This window comes from Scardinius erythrophthalmus, assembly GCF_964197995.2.
Source record: "Scardinius erythrophthalmus genome assembly, chromosome: 2".
In the NCBI taxonomy this organism is placed as follows: Eukaryota; Metazoa; Chordata; class Actinopteri; order Cypriniformes; family Leuciscidae; genus Scardinius; species Scardinius erythrophthalmus.
The window spans coordinates 29,461,505-29,481,600 of NC_138222.1; the positions used below are offsets into that span (position 1 = coordinate 29,461,505).

Consider the following 20,096-nt stretch of genomic DNA (forward strand, 5'->3'; position numbering starts at 1 on the left):
GAGAAGTATATTTGCTAGTAGGCTACTTAATATACTTTTTACAGATCAACAGCTATGCACATGCATCAAATAGTGTTTCAGAAATTTACTCCAAAACCTGTTGACATTGTGAATAATATTACATCATATTTAACATTTTATTTAAAAATGATTTGGAAAAAGTAAAATAAAAAAGATTCTTCTGATTTTATCCCAGATTTTTGGGGCGTAATTTCTGAATTATTTGCTCAGGTTGTTACTGTATTGATATTTTTATCAATACAATCAACTATTCATTTGTTGATGCGCACAAAAATAAACACAGATTCCCCTATACAAGTTTAAATTATTCAAAGCTAATATTGATTTGCTGTCTGCCCCGTGGTAGCTGAAATGATGTTAAAATTAAACTGCAAGTAAAAACGCCTCAGAAGAGCAGCAGTTGATGAATATATAATTAGTATGATTGGGATGACTTTATCAGGCATGTCAATAAAACTAGAACAGAGCATCTGCTAATTCTTTATAAGTGACTGCTCCCTAGTGGTGACAAGTAGAAACACACGAAATAGTCCATGATAGTTAAACGCTGTCCTACAGAATACAGTGCAACATTTAAAGGCAAATAATTATGTGGAGGTCCCACAGCTGCTTTGCAGACAGCATATAGATATGGTTTGATAGATAGATAGATAGATAGATAGATAGATAGATAGATAGATAGATAGATAGATAGATAGATAGATAGATAGATAGATAGATAGATAGATAGATAGATAGATAGATAGATAGATAGATAGATAGATAGATAGATAGATAGATAGCATCTATTAAAGTGATAGTTCACCCAAACATTGTCATCATCCCCCCGATTAACAATAACATAGTAGCAGAAATGGCTTACAAGCAAGATTTGCAGTGAATAATGACTTTAATTTCAGTCAATTCCTTAAACCAATCTATTGTATGCACAAGTATATGGATATTTTGATGCAATATTATGATGCTAATTTGTCCATTTAGAGCTTGACAGCCCCTTAATTCCCATTCCCTTTCATTGCATAAAAGAGAGCAACTCAAACATTTAGCTAAAATTGCCTCATGAGTCCCAATGAAGAAAGAAAAACAACGTGACAGTAAGTACATTTTCATATTTGGGAGACTCTCAAAACTTTAAAAAAATACTCAAGGGCACATGGACAGACATATAACTTGATGTATTTATAATCAGTTTGGGGTTTTCATTATCTTCAGCAAAGGTTATCGAGAGATTTGAATATTCACTCAGCTTTGGCAACTTAAAACATCCCAACAGCCCACAAAAACAATGAAAAGCATATTCAGAGGTAAAACATGGTACACAGTTACATAAAAACTGTACTACTATGGATAAAATGCCATTTTGGGGACAGTCGAATGGAGTGAGTTCTCTAAATGAAATATCTTAATAGAAATATTGTTTATATCTTTCTGAAAATCAACGCCTGAAGACATTTAAAATACTTTAACTAAAACATTAAATCTGTTTGATCACATACTTTTTAAAACTTTTGTGCCTCTTACACGATTAAAAACCTGAGCAGCATTTTTTCTTATTGACAGTAACAAAGAGCTCAAAAGCTGCAGTTACTATTAGCTAAGAAAAGAAAAGAAAAATCGCCATAATCAACCAAAAGTCACCAGCAGTGTCACACTGAAGCATCACAAGGCAGGAGATTTAAAAGGCAAAAATGAGCAATAAGGTGGAGTGGAAGAGTATTAGGGCAGATGACAGACACTGTAAAGTTTCTTTTTCTTTTTCACCAGTGTCGGGAGTCAACCAGCTCTGGTCGTAAGCTGAGCTTTTTTAGAGTTTCATAACCAACCGCCATGACTATTGCTGTGGGCGTTGAAGATATGATGCGAGCAGAGAGGCCTTTGGTCATCCCCCAGAATCCTTCCTCTCTGATCAGCTGGTTGAAGGTCTCAGTGACTGATGTCCTGCCCTCCACCTGCACAAGCAAACAGTCAGATAGTCAGGTAATACATTCAGGAACAATTTGTCAAAAAATGCTGAATGAGAATCGTAGAAAGAGCACAAAAACATAACCGTATAATTATATAATGCCAAGTCAGTCTTATTGTGTTGGTTATCAGTGTTTTGTAAACACACTCGGTCACGCGTTCCAGCAATACATATCTGTTGTCTGATACTGTGTGCAAAGGAAATGACCTGAACCCGGGCCCTGATGACGTCCATGGGGTTGGTGACAGTAGAGGCGGTGGCGGCCGCCAGAGGTCCAGCCATTGCCTGCAGCACTAGATGAGGGCAGTCACTGGGAGCCATCTTAGACAACTGTTCTGTGGAGACAATAAGAGCAAATTAAATCTCAACTACTGCAACTGACATTATATGGCTCTCTTAATGACTCAGATGGATTGCTAATGCTAAGCAAGACAGTTTGTGTCTATGTAACTTTGAACAGTATTGTATTCTTACAATCAAAACATGAGCATTCAAAGCACATAAAAGTGCCATTGGCACTCATTGGCAACATACATACATTGAGCAAATGAATTTGGGTCGTACACAACCAAAGGTTTGGGTCGGGTAAGATTTTTTTTTTTTTTTTGAAAGAAGTCTCTTATGCTTTCCAAGGCTGCATTTAATTGATCAAAAATACAGTAAAGACAGTAGCATAGTGAAATGATTACAATTTACAAAAAACATTTTCAATTTTAATACATGTAATGTATCCTTTTGATCGCAAAGCTGAATTTTCAGCACCATGATCCTTCAGAAATCATAATGTTGATCATTCAATAATGCCGAATGGCTGCCAGGGAAATATTTCTTATTATCAATGTTGAAAAAAAAATTGTGCTGCTTCATATTTCTGTGGAAACTGGGATTCATTTTATTTCAGGTGTCTTTGATTAATAGAAAGCTCAAAAGAAAAGCATTTATTTAAAATAGACAATTTAGTAACCTATGTCTTTACTCTGTCACTTTTGAACAACTACATGCGTCTTTGCTGGGTAAAAGTATTAAACTTACTGACCCTGAACTTTTGAATGGTAGTGTGTATTGACCCAAAAATGCAATGCTTAAGGTCATTACAACGGTTACATTTCGTACCTGCATAAAAGTGGTAAAACGGCCACCAAACAGCACTATTGGGGATGTATGTGAGGAGAGATGCCACATATCCTCGGTAGAACCCACGAATGCCATCTGCAGCAAATATCTGCCCGATAATGCATCTCGTCTGGCCGAAAAATACAGAGTGCTTTGCTTCAAATCCTGTTTCGGGTTTAATTTTAAAGCGGGTCAGATGCTCCCCTTGGCCCTGCATCATGAGGTGCTGTGAAATGACATCTATGGGAACAGTAATGCTCTGGGCCACCAGTGACGCTGAGCCTCCCGCCACTAATGACTTTAGCGTATTGTCCTTAGAATAGTTGGAAACATATTTCCTTACCAGTTCGTAAGTGGTAATGTACGCCTGTCCTGATATGAGTGTGAACGTGGTCACCATGAAGCCCCTGTAAAGTCCTCTCAGACCTTCAGCTCTTAGAATCTTACAGAAGGCATCGTAGGTCCCAGTGTAGAGAGATTTCCCCTTCTGAACCTGCAGCCTGGTGCGGATCAGCGTGGCCGGGTAGACCGTGGCACGGATGGCCATGGTCATGAATACTCCAAAGGAGTAGAACTTGCGTTTGTCCAAGTCCTCCCATTCTATGATCTGAATGTTGCGCTTCTGCTGCATGTTTCCTGCCTGCAGCGCCCAACATCAGTCCCAGGCCACCTGGGATATAACAGGGGATGAATAAACATCTTCAAGGGATAAACTTTCTTTCTTCCGTGGAACACAAAAGTAGATGTTAGGCAGCATGTTAATGACTGAGGCCTAACTGAGTGACTGAGGCCTAACATCTCCGTTTCTGTTTCACACAACAACCACAAAAAAATAAATAATTACAGGTTTGGAACAACATGACATGGAAGTTTGTTTTCTCACCACAGAATGAAAATAAAATAAAAAAGGTCTCAAATTTAAATAAAAGTTCATAACCTCCAATTCTAAAATTTATTTCTGTGAGTTTATATTTCACATCTGTGACTTTTTTCTCAGAAATGGAACATATAAACTTGCAATTGCAAGTTGTAAAGTCTTTATTGTGATATATAAACTCGCAAATGTGAGAAAGTCAGAATTGTGAGACAAAAAGTCACAATTACCTTTATTATTATTATTACAAATGTTATTTTTATTCCATAAGATGAGGGTGTGTAGATGATGACCGAATTTTAAATTGAGTGAACAGTCCTTTTAAATTTTAATAATTAAAGGGATAGTTCACCCAAAAATGAAAATTGTCATCATTTACTCACCCTCATATTGTTCCAAACTAGTTTCTTTCTTCTGTTGAAGACAAAAGAAGATATTTTAAAGAATGATGGTAACCAGACAGTAGTAGCCATTGACTTCCATAGTGTTTTTTTTTTTTTTTTTTTTACCTACTATGGAAGTCAATGGGTGCCATCAACTGTTTGGTTACCAGCATTCTTTAAAATGTCCTCTTTTGTGTTCAACAGAAGAAAGAAACTTTTTTTTTTTTTTTTTTTTTTTTTTGGTTGAACTATCCCTTTAAACTAAGAACGTCAAAAATGTGATGAGGATCTAGCCAACTCATACAAATGCAGGGAACTTCTAAATCACAGTCTCTATACCAAAGCTGTATGAAAAAATAATAAAAAATACTGAGACATTTCTCAAAATATATTATTTAATGTTCAACAGAAGAAAGAAAGTGGAATAAGCAAATTATGACTGAACTTTCATTTGAACTGTCCCTTTAAGGTTACTGTTTCTGATAGAAGCTGTAATAATTTGCGCTAATAGTTCTTAAAAACAAGTAACTGTTACATTGGTTCTTTACAAAGTCACACTGCTAGTGTTCATTAGCTTTCAGTCTACATTCCTGAGCTAACCGCTGCTGGTTTTCTGTAACTCATACCTGTGCTGGTGTTAACCATAGACTGTAACACAATATATGTAACATAATACTGCTCTCTGATGTTAAGCTCAGATAATCATTGTCAGGGTCGACGATTCAGATAGTTCAGCCGTTTTAATAACGCTTTAATGGCAAATGTAGTGGCTAGTTAGCACAAATCTCATGTGGCTCAATAGACTGCCGGGCTCAGCTTTATTATCTATGAGCTCAGCTCGGTTACACGTCAACAACACCAGTGAACGTCTTACCGTGCAGCAGAGATGACTCAGTCATATAGCATATTTAGGTTAACATTGGTGTATATGTTCAGCACAGGACAGTAGCAGACAGACAAACGCTCACTGAACAGTGAATAATATGGTAGATCGATCGGTAGTGAATGATGGTGATGACGGCATGACGCTGTCTGCGTCACTCCACTGAACTGACCAATCATAGCGCTGTGGTCTGACTTTTCATTAAAGGTTAAAGTGCATCGACCGGGGTGTTGGAAAAACCATAGACATAATAAATATTTATGCTTTTTATGTTTATGAGAAAACCCGCAAGTGTCATGATTCACACGTTATTGATTTTTTATCAATCAAGTAGGCCTGCTATTATTATTTGTATGAATATAAAGCACACCGGCTAACTGAGTGTGAGTGTGTATGTTCATGTCTACCTTCCATAAAACCATTGTGTTTCTACAAATGACCTTGATCAATGTCAGATTTTAGTCACTTAGTAAAAGCTAAGCCAGGCAGTCAATTTAATTTGGTGAAATGACCTCCAGGAAATAACACAAGTAGGCCTATATTTGGTTTCTTGTTCTTTATTTTGCAAATATATTTTGCTCGTGCAGATAACAAGAAATTAACAATAACATCTGTGGACAATATTTTTATTTATTTATTGTCTTTCAGTGAAAATTAATAATATTCATCCCTTAATTTTATAAGGTATAGTGTTTTACAATATTTTGAATCCCCCGGTTTCTTACCTTGTGAACATGGTACTTTTGGTGGGGAAATGAAAAAGAAATGAAAAACCTTCCTTTATTTCTTCATGATTTTGTGAGACTTTTAAGTTTTAAAACCTATGCTCGCCTCTGTGATAAAATATGTGCTATTTTTATGTTTGCCTCTTTTACATCTTTGTTAAACTCTATTCTATTTTATTTCTTGCTCATTTCATTTTTTTAAGTATGCCTTACGAAGTTGGTATGTTCCCTGTCTTGTGTTGTAAATGTGCAAAATCTGTAAAAAAAAGACAAAAAAAAACACACAAAAAAAAAACACTGACACATTCATTACCAATTGATATCTTTGTGAAGAGTAAATCATGCTTAAAGCTACACTGTGTATTTTTTTAAGTTGATTCTTAGCAAAAAACACTTTGTTCTTTCAAAATATGTGCTCATTTTTGTGTAATTACTTCTACCAACTAATCAAGTATTCTCGTAAGCGTAGAATCTGCCATTTAGAATACATACGAGCGAGTCGCTCGAATGGTGGCAGCCATGTTGCGCCTCCATCTTGAAAGTACATTAGCCAAAGAGGGACATACCTGGAAAATCAAGCTTCGCACTTTCACGTTTTTACACTCAGTGGCACCGTGACGAATGCGAGGGGGAAATTACTCATGACTGCCGGCAGATTTGAAATAATACGGCCACCGTAGGAGTTAAAACGCCCTCGGAATGGGAGGGGCTAGAAAGCAGGCCCGGCTCCAGATATGAGATGGAAGGTGGGCCAAGTGATGTTCCAGGTGGGCCGGGTGTATTTTGTTTAGTTTTCTTTTTTTTACTATTTAGTAACACTATAGCTATATATATATATACATAGAGAGAGAGAGAGAGAGAGAGAGAGAGAGAGAGAGAGAGAGAGAGAGAGAGAGAAATTTCCATTTCCTTTAAATCCTCGCTTGTCGGGCTTATGCTACTCTGAACAATGCCTCAACTTTTTTTTTTTTTTGTATTTTGAGCACTTGCGTTGTTTTTTGCATCTTCACGATGACTTGCTTAATTTAGTCCTAATTAGTAAGTCGCTTTGGACAAAAGCATCTGCTAAATGACAAAATGTAATGTAAATGTAAAAATGTTTAACAGGTTTATTTTTACATTCTCTCTTTTTGCGTTTGTAATATATATATATATATTATATTATATTTTTTATTTTTTTTTACCCCTTAACAGATCCTGTACATCAATTAAGTAACTTTAGATTTTTAGATTTGATAAAAAGGGACAGGTCGTTTAAAATAACTATTTACATCACTATTTGCAACAGCTTTTTGCTCATTTTAGAAAACTGTTACAAACTAAAAATGTTAATTTTATCTGAAATGCTGTTTTTCTTAAGAATTATTCTCACGTCTGTTAATGTAGTATAACATTACAGATTTGTGTCCATTGTTATTTTTTACATTTTTATTTTTACATTCTTATGTAGCCTATATTTATATTTTTATTTTATTATTATTATTTTTTTACCACATGACAGATCTTGTATCAGTTTAGTAACTTTAGATTTGAGGAAAACGGGGCAGGTCTTGAAAAAGATCTACTTCATCACTATAAGTTACAACATTAGCTTTCTACCCATTTTAGAGAATTCTGTTACAAACTCACCCATGTCCAGTTCATGTGTTATTGCTTTTTCATGAGCTAAAAATACAAGGTTTTCCTCTCAGAACAAGAAATCTGTGCATGTTGTGTTTTATTAGGCTACAGAGTGTGGTAACTCTTGATTACAAATCATCATGAAGATTCAAACTTCGCAGGGAGTTTGATTGACAGGCGATCTGACCAATCATAATCCGCCATCTGCGTCCGACAAAGCAGTCAGGAGAGTTAGTAGATTAACGTCGGAGGATTTGAATTTGAAAAACGGAGTTTACTGACGTCTTTCCGCGGTTAAAACAACATTCTTTCTGATGTTCATTTATGTTTATTTAATACTATAAATGAACTAGAAGGAAGAGATGATCGGTTCACCAAGCTATAGCTTTACTGAGGCTCTACAGTATGTCTCTACAGTATCTTCTGATTGGGTGGGCCAGGCCCACCCTGGCCCCCCCGTGGAGCCGGGCCTGCTAGAAAGTAATATTCAGTTGGTAGTCATAAACAATTTCACCGCTAGATGGGAGAAAATCCTACACAGTGTAGCTTTAATAAGAATTTCAGTATGTTCAATTATTTAAACTTTTTTTTATTTGTAGTTTTACTGAGAGACTGTCAATGACTGATTCATAAAGTGCAAAACAAGTTCACATTACAGCATGCAGGTGCAGGTGTTGCCATAATTCATTTTACATATATAAAGTTGCCACAGACTACATAAGAATTGCTGTTAAGTTTGAATATCACAGGCATGTTATTTGAGTTATTTTGAGTCATTTTCACATACAACAACCCAGTTATTGCTGATACCTTGAACACATATTTTAAATGTTCAGTATGAAATGGTGTGTTTCTTGAGGCAAACAAATTAGCCCATATTTTTTATTGTTATACTTTGATTTTTTCAGTTACTGATTAGCTGTACCATCAATGGCCCTCTACAATGTTAGTTTTTCACAATAACCCTAATATTGTTGCTTTTATATTTAGTCTAGTTAGCAACAGTCTATAGAATATCTGTGTATGTTTAGTTATTCTTCAGATGAGTGAGTTTGTTGAATATCGTAGACCATAAGACGCAAATCTCCTGCAATAGATGCTATAAGATGATCTGGTTTTACAAGCTCAAAGCCAAGGTAGCAGAATGTTCTGGTAAGGAGCACTGTGAAAGAGACAAGAAGAAATGACAACTTCGTTAAAAAAGCATCAGAGTTTATTGGGTATAAAATTTATCATGATAATGTCTTAAAAGGCAGCGGACAAGTAATAATGGTGTAATGTATTGTGATTCTTTCTATAACTCTAAGACCCAACCCAACAGCCTTACCATTTCCAGCAAATCAAATCCACTCATCCAGAACTTACATTTATCTGGCCTGTTCTTCGTGAACCACACAAATACATGATTGATCTTCAATTTCTCCTCTGCAAACTCCAAAACAGCAGTGAGCCTTCAGGAGTAAAGAGAAAAAAGAAAACATACTTTCAAAAGTCCCTTTTAAGAAAAATCCATTCACTCTGTGGCCATATTTGTAACGCCTCTGGGCTATTTCGGACATGCAAGACCAACTCCTATCTACTTGAATGGGGAAGTACAAAAAAAGCTTGCCAAACTCACATTTCAAAAACATATTTCAAATCAGCAATTAAATCTGACATTAACTATCCCCTAAATGTTGTTTCATATACTACATATGTATAAATATATTTTAGGTTGGTCCAGCCCAGGACACAGACTTACACTGTCCTGCCAGTATACTGTACCAGGGCTATTATCATTTACTAAAAAAAAGTTTTTGTAATTGAAATAAAGCTGAAATACATCAAATATAAATATTAGGTGAAAAACTTAACCTAAACGAACAATAGAAAAGTTGCCTTGGCAACTAACTTCAATAAGTTGAAGCACTACAATTACTCACTGAAAAAACAAAAATAATAATAATAATAAAACCTAATTAGTAATGAAAAAAAAATGAAAAAGCACATAACAAAATTACTTAAAATTAAAATAGAAAATATAAAAATAAAAGCAAATATAATAAAACTATAATAATCTATAAACATTGGTGTAACTGTTTTAAAATGTGGGTTGGATGAGTGTGTGTGTGTGTGTGTGTGTGTGTGTGTGTGTGTGTGTGTGTGTGTGTGTGTGTGTGTGTGTGTGTGTGTGTGTGTGTGTGTGTGGTGTGTGTGTGTGTGTGTGTGTGTGTGTGTTGCTAATTCAAGGCTATATCAGAAATGTACAATGACAAATGCACCAAAAAAACATTACAATGTCCAGAAATCAATTAAAATAGTGCACTGAGTTTAATTTATCATCATAGTCTCTTCATTCTACATCTGCTGTATTTTGTCTGAAGAGTCTTTAGTCAATGAATAAATACATAGCCTGCATGTGATGTTCATGTGTCTTAATGGTCTGGTGCTAGAATTTTTAAAACCAAAGATGTTCATCAGTGATTGTATATCAAGAGACACATTTTGTTTTATGGTTTCTACGCAACAGCGTTAAGCAAAAGATTAAAGCACTAATTTCTGTGAATGAGCCACCGCCACTTATAACAGAGGCAACGAGCACTCAGCACAATAAAAAAAAAACACATTCCAGCGCCAGATCGCATCTTATTTTTACACAAACGATTGAAAATAATAATTTCATTGGACATGTTTACTTTGTATTAGTTATATGCATGCCACGAAATGTTTCAAAAAGTGGTGGGGACATTATCGACCCTGGAAAAAAGTGGTGGCGACATGTCCCACCTGTAAATTATGTCTATATTTATAAATAATTAAAAAATAACACTGCATTAAACAGGCGCATATTGCATAACAGTGTATTCAGTAGGCTAAATGTACCAAAATGTACAATCAGGGAAATGTTCAACAAGAAAAACAGTGCAGCCCATACTAATCACGTACCCTTCTTTAGTGCCTTTGAGAAGTTCTCCATTTGGTAAACCAACAAACAGGCTATGGCCAGAGAGCACAGTCTGCATGCTCCAGGATAACTGCTCACTTAGCTGATACTGAAATAGCAGAATGGATGGTTCGTTGTTCAGTGAGATCGCCTGTTTCACAGTTAACTTCCCATCCTGCATGAAATAATGAAAAAAAGAAAAAAAATTATTAACAAAAAAAAGAAAAAATATCACATTATTTTACATTCATCTGTGCTTTCCCATCAGCCCAATATCATCACTCACATTCCTCTTAAAACACAAACAGAAGTATCTGTTTAGAGTTTAAAGTCTATTTTGACATATATTGGAGTGAAACGGCTTCTCAAATGAGAAAAAAAAATGTAGGGCAGGACTTGATTTTGTCCATCAGGAATCGGTTGGATCATTGTGGCTTGCTGTTGCTGTGACCTCATGTGAGTGACAACTTGTCCGTGCAAGCATTACATTTATTAGTGCTAAACAGACTGTCTCAGTTAAGTTAATATTTACTTATATGTGGCTTTTGTAAATAAGCATCACCATTGTGAGGTGGTGACGTCCTCACCTTGTATAGGAGCACATCTTGAGTCAGATCCCGGCTCATGTCTTGTCCAGCTGTGTTCATCTGTGGGTGAGGGACATCAGGAGCACCACTGAGGCTCTGGAGCCTGCCGCCTGACCCAGCGGAGGACACAAGCTGAATCCAGAAGCACAGCTCTGCAAAGACACAAGAGAGGAATTATCCTCTCTTGGCCTAATCATCCCCATATAGCCTACTGATTGGCTTCATCACCCTATCTCCTCTCCACCAATAAGCTGGTGTGTGGTGGGCGTTCTGGCGCAGGTGGATGCTGCACATTGGTGGTGGTTGAAGAGATTCCCCCTTCCATGCAAAGCGCTTTGAGTACCCAGAAAAGCGCTATATAAATATAACGAATTATTATTATTATTATATTTGATTGCTTATAGTCTTCATGAACGGTGTTCAACACTGCATGATTACAATGTAGATTTAATTACACATTTACAGATCTATCTATTTGTTTATGCTATTTCCATCGCTAATTTGTTTTCTAGAATAATATTTTCTATCCCTTAGCCGTAAACCTCACACATCTGCATTTTAGATACTTCCTAACATGTAGCCTACATTTGGTCTTAATGACTTAACTGTGTTTTTTATTTTATCATTATTATTATTATTATTATTTATTATTATTTCTAAATGGCCCCGCTGTGAGCTCGAGCATTGCGTAACGTCCCGCTGGAGGTCGCGCGCGCAGTTCTCTTGACACCGAAGGAACATGCAGTGTTGGATGGATCACACTCACAATATTTAACCAAGGTTTTACAGGTTATACAACCCTGCAATAAACTTAGAGATCAGATCAGACACCATGACAGAGAAATAACACAAGACAAATGTGCGCGGTCCATAGGGTGAACTACTGATGATGTAAGAACATGATGTACTAACACCGTCACGACTCTAAATAACACACGAGTCTGAAATAGTTCCTCAGCAATAGCGAGGAAACTCAAGAGACTGTTAATGAGATATGAATCATGTATATTAATTCATATTTACACAAAGTTGCAATCTAAATGCTTTTTCTTCATAAGTGTTTATGTACAAGGAGTTAGTCCAGCAGTTCATTATTTCTTTTAGTTTTATTTGCCAATACGTCGCAGTGCAATATAAATAATAAAACAGAACGGTTTGCCTTATTAAGAGACAATTGAGACTAGCCTACGTGAAGTTGGACCTAGCTCTGACGGTTTCTGTGAACGCCAAACCATTTTGGGAATGTAGCCAGGATGCTCTAAACATCAGTCTCTGAGCTGATGCTCTTGTACACTGACTGACCTAAGCAAAAACAACACACGGCTATTACTTACCTTGCTTGGGTGTTGATCATTGCGTCTCGTAAGTTGTGTTGCGAGCGAGCGCACTTGTTCGAGTCACGGGTTTAACAGACGTGATCCTGCGTCCTTCCTCCCGCGTGCTCTCTTCAGTGATCGAGTGCTTCATCATCATTTCAGGAGGTTGCAGGCTACTGCTTTTGCCCCAATGAATGCTCAAGTTCATTTTTATGATGGGAGGAGAACTGTGATCCCACCCCATCCCCCATCCCTTCTTATCCCAACCACAAAACATCTATAAATTACTAAATTAAATAATGAAGAAAATATTAATTGTTTTAGACAGACCTTGTGTGTAACTTCAATGTTGCATTTTACACCACCATGTATTAAACGTTTAAAAAATAATCAATTAAACTAAAAACAATAATCCCCCCAAAAAGTTATGGATAAGTCCGATTTATAAAATGCAATTTGATCAAAATGTTCCATTCATGGGACATGGGAAAAAAGGAAAGCCATTCAGTTTCAACAGCTTGTTTTGTCATAACATCACCACTTGATGGAGCAATAATCCTGATATAGGCTAACTCAATCCTTTCTCTAAATGATTACAAACACAGCCAAAATAAAATGTCTTGCACATTATTTTCCAGTTGGTTTTTTGGTTTTATCTCGGGTTCCCCTCGAGAAGATAACTCTACGAAAATTTCAGATGACCTAACACCTGTGAAGAGATGACTGTAACTCCTGCGAGGACTTCAGAAGACGCAACTCTGAATCAACATAGCCTACACACCTGCCAAATTTTCTAAATATTGTAACTATTACGATCACAACTTGTAATAATTGCTTTAATGAGCTCATTGCTTCTGCCTAAAATGAATAGGCCAACACGATGTTGTTAGCTAATTGCGTGATTTGTATAATCTTTGAACTGCAGGCTACCTTTCTGAAATATGGACATTACTTGGACACAGTCACCTCTGATAATAGATCACTCTAAATTGTAATGTAGGCACATGCATTTTGTATAAAGCTGTTTTGAAATTATATGTATTGTGAAAAGCGCTATACAAATAAATGTGACTTGTCATAGGCTAAACTTTTAAAGACATTTTGTATACAAAACTATTGTAGCCGACCTGGTCCGTGTAACGCTTTGCAGTTCTTTGTTCAATTTGAAATTTAATAATCAGAAATGAGAAAACGGCCCCTTTATTCGTTTTTTCGTTTTTTCAAAAAAACGAAAAAACGAGATTTCGGCTTGATTTTTCGTTTTTTGGTTCACAGGCAAAAAAACGAATAAATGACTTCAAAATTCGTTTTCCACATCTGGGCGGCCTGACACGCCCCCTTCCGCCGATTGGTCAAGCAAATCTGAGCATGTGACGTCATCAGTTGTCGCTCTGGTCAGGTCTGTTCAACAAAATAATAGTCCTCTACTATGGCTACAGATTCTTAAACTGTACAGGGCAGGTCCTATTGGGCTTTCTTCTGTGCAACTTTACACGTTTCACAGAAATCATTACATCAGAAATATTAATTATTAGTTTGCCACCAGCCTGTTTTATTTAGCTGTGTGTGGTGAAGCTGCGCTTGACAGCGCCGAGCGGGAGAGGCTCACTGACCAATGTTCAGATCAGCAGTCAAAACTTTTCTTTTAGACGCTCCGTTTTGCCACGGGATGGTGATTGCAAATACTGTAATGCCAATCGGCTGAGGGTGGGTACCAATGATGGTGAAATACATTTTTACTGAAACTGTAATCATAGCCGCGACCCGCGAGAATGAGACAGGTGATTGACAGGACGATAGCGGAGGCAATTAAAGGCGCAAGATAACTTATGTTAACAAAAACATAGCCTAAATAAAAAAAGTGTTTAACCATTTCATGCATGAATTATGATAACCTCAGTCAGGATTTTTTTTTTCCTATGTGTTTTTATTGCTCTTAGGGCATGGAAAACAAGATTTTATTTTTTATTTTTCATTTTACAAATTTTTCAAAGAGATTTTCAGATGTCCACTTGAATGGAGAGCATGCGTTTATGGTTTAAACTGAAGAGATATTGTATTAAATATAATCAAACAGATAAAGTATGTGTATTTAACAAACTAATCAATTAAATTATATCAAATCATCTGAAAACTATAAAATATATACAAAAATATATAAATGCAAAATATTGCAAAGGCAATTGAACTCCATACGTTTTCTATGCAGTATCTGACATTTCATCTCTTTTTGAACGTGCTGTCAATTTCCACCAAGAAGAGTTCCAAAATGCTTTGAAAATGTTAATTGATCCTGTTCGAGTTCATGCTTAATAGTTTGCCTTACTGTCCTCTGAATTAACACAAAGTAGTTATTAGTAAAAATGGGGGAAACTGGATCAAGTTCCTGTGGAATCAATAAATGTTCTTGATGGCATGCATTGTTTCTCGTTTTTATTGTTTGATTATACAGCCAGAACTGGACTTCTGTTTGGGTTCCACCAGTAAGTGACATACCTTTACACACACACACACACACACACACACACACACACACACACACACACACACACACACACACACACACACACACACACACACACACATATATAGCCTATATACATTTTTTTCATGGTATAATTGTAATCTGCTTATTGTGAGCCTAAATGAGTAAATTGGTATTCAATCATTATCAGGCTGACTTGCTTTTTTATATATTGAAAGTAGTGTTTTATGTTGTCACTTCACATTTAATGGCCGCTTAGAATGAAATTGCTATGCAAATTCACAGTGCCTCATTTGAGCTGCATTAGACAGTGTGTAATGTACATCTAAAAATGCAGGGTCAGATGCTGCTTCTGTGCCACCTATACTGCAAAGCTGTGTGTTTGTTCATACAGAGTTCATCAGACAGCCTAAAGCCTCTTACGTTGTTGATTTATATTTTAAACAACAATTCGACATTTGCTCGCAATGTTTTTCTTACAAAAAACCTCATCATTCTGCAGGACAATTGTCTATTACAGTATACAACACGCTTTAAGAAAATTTTATTTCCATCACACTGTAAAGTGTTTTTAAATATTACATATAGATTACATATACCAAAGATTTTACATGTTAATTACAGTTAGTAGGCCTACCATAGGAAGTAGGGGTGCTGAGCGTGGAGCATGAAGAAATATGGTTGGGGATGAAAGTTCACACAAACAAAACCAAAAAACTGTGGTGTTTTGCCTATAGGCATACATATTATGTGTGTTTGTTTTTATTTATGCTGTATTATAAAATACCCATATTATAACAAATAAATAAAATATATTTGGAAATTGCCCTTTAAAACGATCGGCTCAGTTTGTGGTTCACAATTATTTGATTAAAAACAACAAAAACAATAAAACAAAGACAAAGTCACTTATATTAAACACTTTTTAATTTAGGCTATGTTTTTGTTAACATAAGTTATCTTGCGCCTTTAATTGCCTCCGCTATCGTCCTGTCAATCACCTGTCTCATTCTCGCGGGTCGCGGCTATGATTACAGTTTCAGTAAAAATGTATTTCACCATCATTGGTACCCACCCTCAGCCGATTGGCATTACAGTATTTGCAATCACCATCCCGTGGCAAAACGGAGCGTCTAAAAGAAAAGTTTTGACTGCTGATCTGAACATTGGTCAGTGAGCCTCTCCCGCTCGGCGCTGTCAAGCGCAGCTTCACCACACACAGCTAAATAAAACAGGCTGGTGGCAAACTAATAATTAATATTTCTGATGTAATGATTTCTGTGAAACGTGTAAAGTTGCACAGAAGAAAGCCCAATAGGACCTGCCCTGTACAGTTTAAGAATCTGTAGCCATAGTAGAGGACTATTATTTTGTTGAACAGACCTGACCAGGGGTGCGTTTCCCGAAAGCATCGTTGGCCAACTATGGTCGCAAGTTCCGTCGTTACCAATAGAGTTCAATGGGCATTGCGATGAACTTGCGACCATAGTTGGCCAACGATGCTTTCGGGAAACGCACCCCAGAGCGACAACTGATGACGTCACATGCTCAGATTTGCTTGACCAATCGGCGGAAGGGGGCGTGTCAGGCCGCCCAGATGTGGAAAACGAATTTTGAAGTCATTTATTCGTTTTTTTGCCTGTGAACCAAAAAACGAAAAATCAAGCCGAAATCTAGTTTTTTCGTTTTTTTGAAAAAACGAAAAAACGAATAAAGGGGCCGTTTTCTCATTTCTGATTATTAAATTTCAAATTGAACAAAGAACTGCAAAGCGTTACACGGACCCGGTCATAAGTCAATTATGAAAGTAATAATTTTTATATTGCTGCCTTTATGTATTCTCATAATTAGATCTATGTGGACTTTGTGTATGACTTTCAGGTTGCTTCACATAGCCTAATTTGAATTTCATGTAATAAGAGAAAAATGTAGTCTACTATTATTTATTTTTATTTTATTGATCATTCACTACTAAAACCACCTCTTCTCAATAATTAATATAACATATGTATTAAACCTAAGAAAATATAAATGATTTAAAACTATGAATAAGAGATTAAAATATATACCTTATTTATAACTTCACAGCTGTGTCCATTTTTTCAGCACAGCCATTATGTTTATAAAAACAAAAAATCTAAATCTGGCAAAATCACAGTTTTCACACTGAAGGCCATGTGGAAAAGATTTTGATGCTGTATTCTTGTCTGATGGTGATTCATATTCAGCAAGTATTAAGGAATAATGAAAATGAAAGCAGCATTTGCACCTAAAGGTTAATTCCTCTGAACATGTTAATCCAATTCATCCGGTATAAATTATTGATACATAAACATTTTCTTGCACAGTTTTGTGATGCTTTTTGTCTCAACACAACGGCAACATAGTATTTTAGAAGAGAATCGGTTCTACTCATAAACAAAATTTAATACTGCTGTAAGGTGGGTAGAGTATCCAAAACCTGTACTCAAGTAAAAGTACAAGTAAATAGAAATATTTACTCAAAGTAAAAGTAAAAGTAATAATCTTAATAGTTACTTGAGTAAGAGTAAAAAGTATGCAATTAAAAAACTACTCAAGTAGCTAATTACTTCTGATCATACATAGGCCTATGTATGTATGTATGTATGTATGTATGTATGTACGTATATATATATATATATGTATGTATATATATATATATATATATATATATATATATATATATTAACCATCCATCCATCCATCTTCTTCCGCTTATCCGGGGCCGGTTCGCGGAGGCAGCAGTCTAAGCAGAGATGCCCAGACTTCCCTCTCCCTAGACACTTCCTCCAGCTCTTCAGGGGGAACACCGAGGCGTTCCCAGGCCAGCCGGGAGACATAGTCTCTCCAGCGTGTCCTAGGTCTTCCCCGGGGTCTCCTCCCAGTGGGACGCGCCCGGAACACCTTCCCGGGAAGGCGTCCAGGAGGCATCCGGAACAGATGCCCGAGCCACCTCAGCTGACCCCTCTCGATGTGGAGGAGCAGCGGCTCTACTCTGAGCTCCTCCCGAGTGACCGAGCTTCTCACCCTATCTCTAAGGGATCGCCCAGCCACCCTACGGAGAAATCTAATTTCGGCCGCTTGTATCCAGGATCTTGTTCTTTCGGTCATGACCCACAGCTCATGACCATAGGTGAGAGTAGGAACGTAGATTGACAGGTAAGAGCTTCGCTTTGCGGCTCAGCTCCTTCTTCACCACGACAGACCGGTACATAGACCGCATTACTGCAGAAGCTGTACCGATCCGTCTGTCAATCTCCCGTTCCATCCTTCCCTCACTCGTGAACAAAACCCCAAGATACTTAAACTCCTCCACTTGAGGCAGGAACTCTCCACCAACCTGAAGTGGGCAAGCCACCCTTTTCCGACTGAGGACCATGGCCTCGGATTTGGAGGTGCTGATTCTCATCCCAGCCGCTTCACACTCGGCTGCAAACCGTCCCAGTGCATGCTGAAGGTCCTGGCTTGATGAGGCCAACACGACAACATCATCCGCAAAGAGCGGAGACGAAATCGTGTTGTCACCAAACCTGACACCCTCCGGCCCCTGGCTGCACCTAGAAATTCTGTCCATAAAAATTATGAACAGAACCGGCGACAAAGGGCAGCCCTGCCGGAGTCCAACATGCACCGGGAACAAGTCTGACTTACTGCCGGCAATGAGAAACAAGCTCCTGCTTCGGTCGTACAGGGACCGGACAGCCCTTAGCAAAGGACCCCGGACCCCATACTCCCGGAGCACCCTCCACAGGCCACCGCGAGGGACACAGTCGAATGCCTTCTCCAAATCCACAAAGTAAGTCACGTCTTCCATTGAGGAAGCAGAGGCTGAGGGCTCAGAGGTGGACTCGTCCATCACCCAAGCTGAAGTCACCGAGGTAGTTAAGAAACTCCTTGGTGACAAGGCACTGGGGGTGGATGAGATCCACCCTGAGTACCTCAAGTCTCTGGATGTTGTGGGGCTGTCTTGGCTGACACGCCTCTGCAGCATCGCGTGGCGGTCGGGGACAGTGCCTCTGGGATGGCAGACCAGGGTGGTGGTCCCTCTTTTTAAGAAGGGGGACCAGAGGGTGTGTTCCAACTACAGGGGGATCACACTTCTCAGCCTCCCTGGGAAAGTCTATGCCAGGGTACTGGAGAGGAGAATACGACTGATAGTAGAACCTCGGATTCAGGAGGAACAGTGTGGTTTTCGCCCAGCTCTATACTCTCTACAGGGTGCTGGAGGGTTCATGGGAGTTTGCCCAACCAGTCCACATGTGCTTTGTGGATTTGGAAAAGGCATATATATATTATATATATATATATATATATATATATATATATATATATATATGTATATATATATATATATATATATATATATATATATATATATCATGATATTATTTAGATATTTTTTAATTTAAATGACTATTATTATCATAGGCTATCTTTGCAACAAAACCAGAAGAGACAAGCATTTTTTCTGCCATCTGTAGCCCGACCTTTGGTTTGTATAATAGTAACTCGTTTGTGAAATGCGGTGAAATGCGACCCAATTATGATTTTTTGCTCATATGTGACACAGAACGGATGTGTTCTATGACAGTGTAAACAGGAAAAAAACGCATGCATTCGGATATTTCGAAATCGGTTTCAGGCCTCGTTCATGTGTGGAAATAAATCCGATATGTGCCAATGCGACTGTCATGTAAACAGGCAGATCGAATTTTCTGAGGCATTAGGCTACGTCTCCGCGGTTTAATGACAAGAGAAACGCAGCTACAAACAGACGGCTGGCCCAACGAAATGGGTCGTTGTAGGAGAGAATGTGGACACACATTGACACAACATATCAAAGTTTGGCTTGCTCATCCTGAAATTTAGGACCCACTGCTTCTCGTTAAAGCCCGCCACGATCTCATGAAAGTGCGTATCTATAGCACAAATTTTTATTTCTCGTGCCATATACGCATGATACGCAGTTTTCGCGTACGTATACACTTCATGGCGTTTAATACGCACGCACTCCACACCTAGCCTGACTACGTCAGACTTCGTACTTCCGCTCTATTTCAGTTCGCTTCTGTACTCAGTCTGAGATAGCGACCTATCTCCCAGTTTTCCTCCAGCCTCAAAACAGCCGGCCAATCAACGAACAGAGGGCGGGCTAAGAGCCGTGACGTAGACGATGATTGTA

General features: G+C 37.7%; 2 protein-coding genes across 3 annotated transcripts; both read right to left on the bottom strand.

Moving 5' to 3' along the window:
• Window positions 1–814: 814 nt before the first annotated feature.
• On the bottom strand, window positions 815–5,406 carry slc25a44b (solute carrier family 25 member 44b). 2 transcript variants are annotated; one of them, XM_081359092.1, is made up of 5 exons: window positions 5,229–5,387; window positions 3,441–3,767; window positions 3,098–3,227; window positions 2,192–2,319; window positions 895–1,970 (listed from the first exon to the last, which is right to left on the bottom strand). In XM_081359092.1, exons 2-5 carry the CDS (start codon window positions 3,726–3,728, stop codon window positions 1,779–1,781), a joined length of 738 nt encoding a protein of 245 aa, XP_081215218.1. In that variant the 5' UTR covers window positions 3,729–3,767; window positions 5,229–5,387; the 3' UTR covers window positions 895–1,778. The 2 variants fall into 2 exon arrangements, with proteins under 2 accessions (XP_081215217.1, XP_081215218.1); XM_081359091.1 differs by having other exon boundaries at window positions 815–1,970; window positions 3,098–3,767; window positions 5,229–5,406.
• Window positions 5,407–7,665: 2,259 nt separating this feature from the next.
• oaz2b (ornithine decarboxylase antizyme 2b) lies at window positions 7,666–12,446 on the bottom strand (the record flags this gene model as incomplete). Its single annotated transcript, XM_081359097.1, is given in 6 exon segments — window positions 7,666–8,744; window positions 8,948–9,033; window positions 10,508–10,680; window positions 11,093–11,170; window positions 11,172–11,244; window positions 12,427–12,446. Coding segments are annotated over 6 exon segments (561 nt in total). The 3' UTR covers window positions 7,666–8,613.
• Between the last annotated feature and the right edge of the window lie 7,650 nt (window positions 12,447–20,096).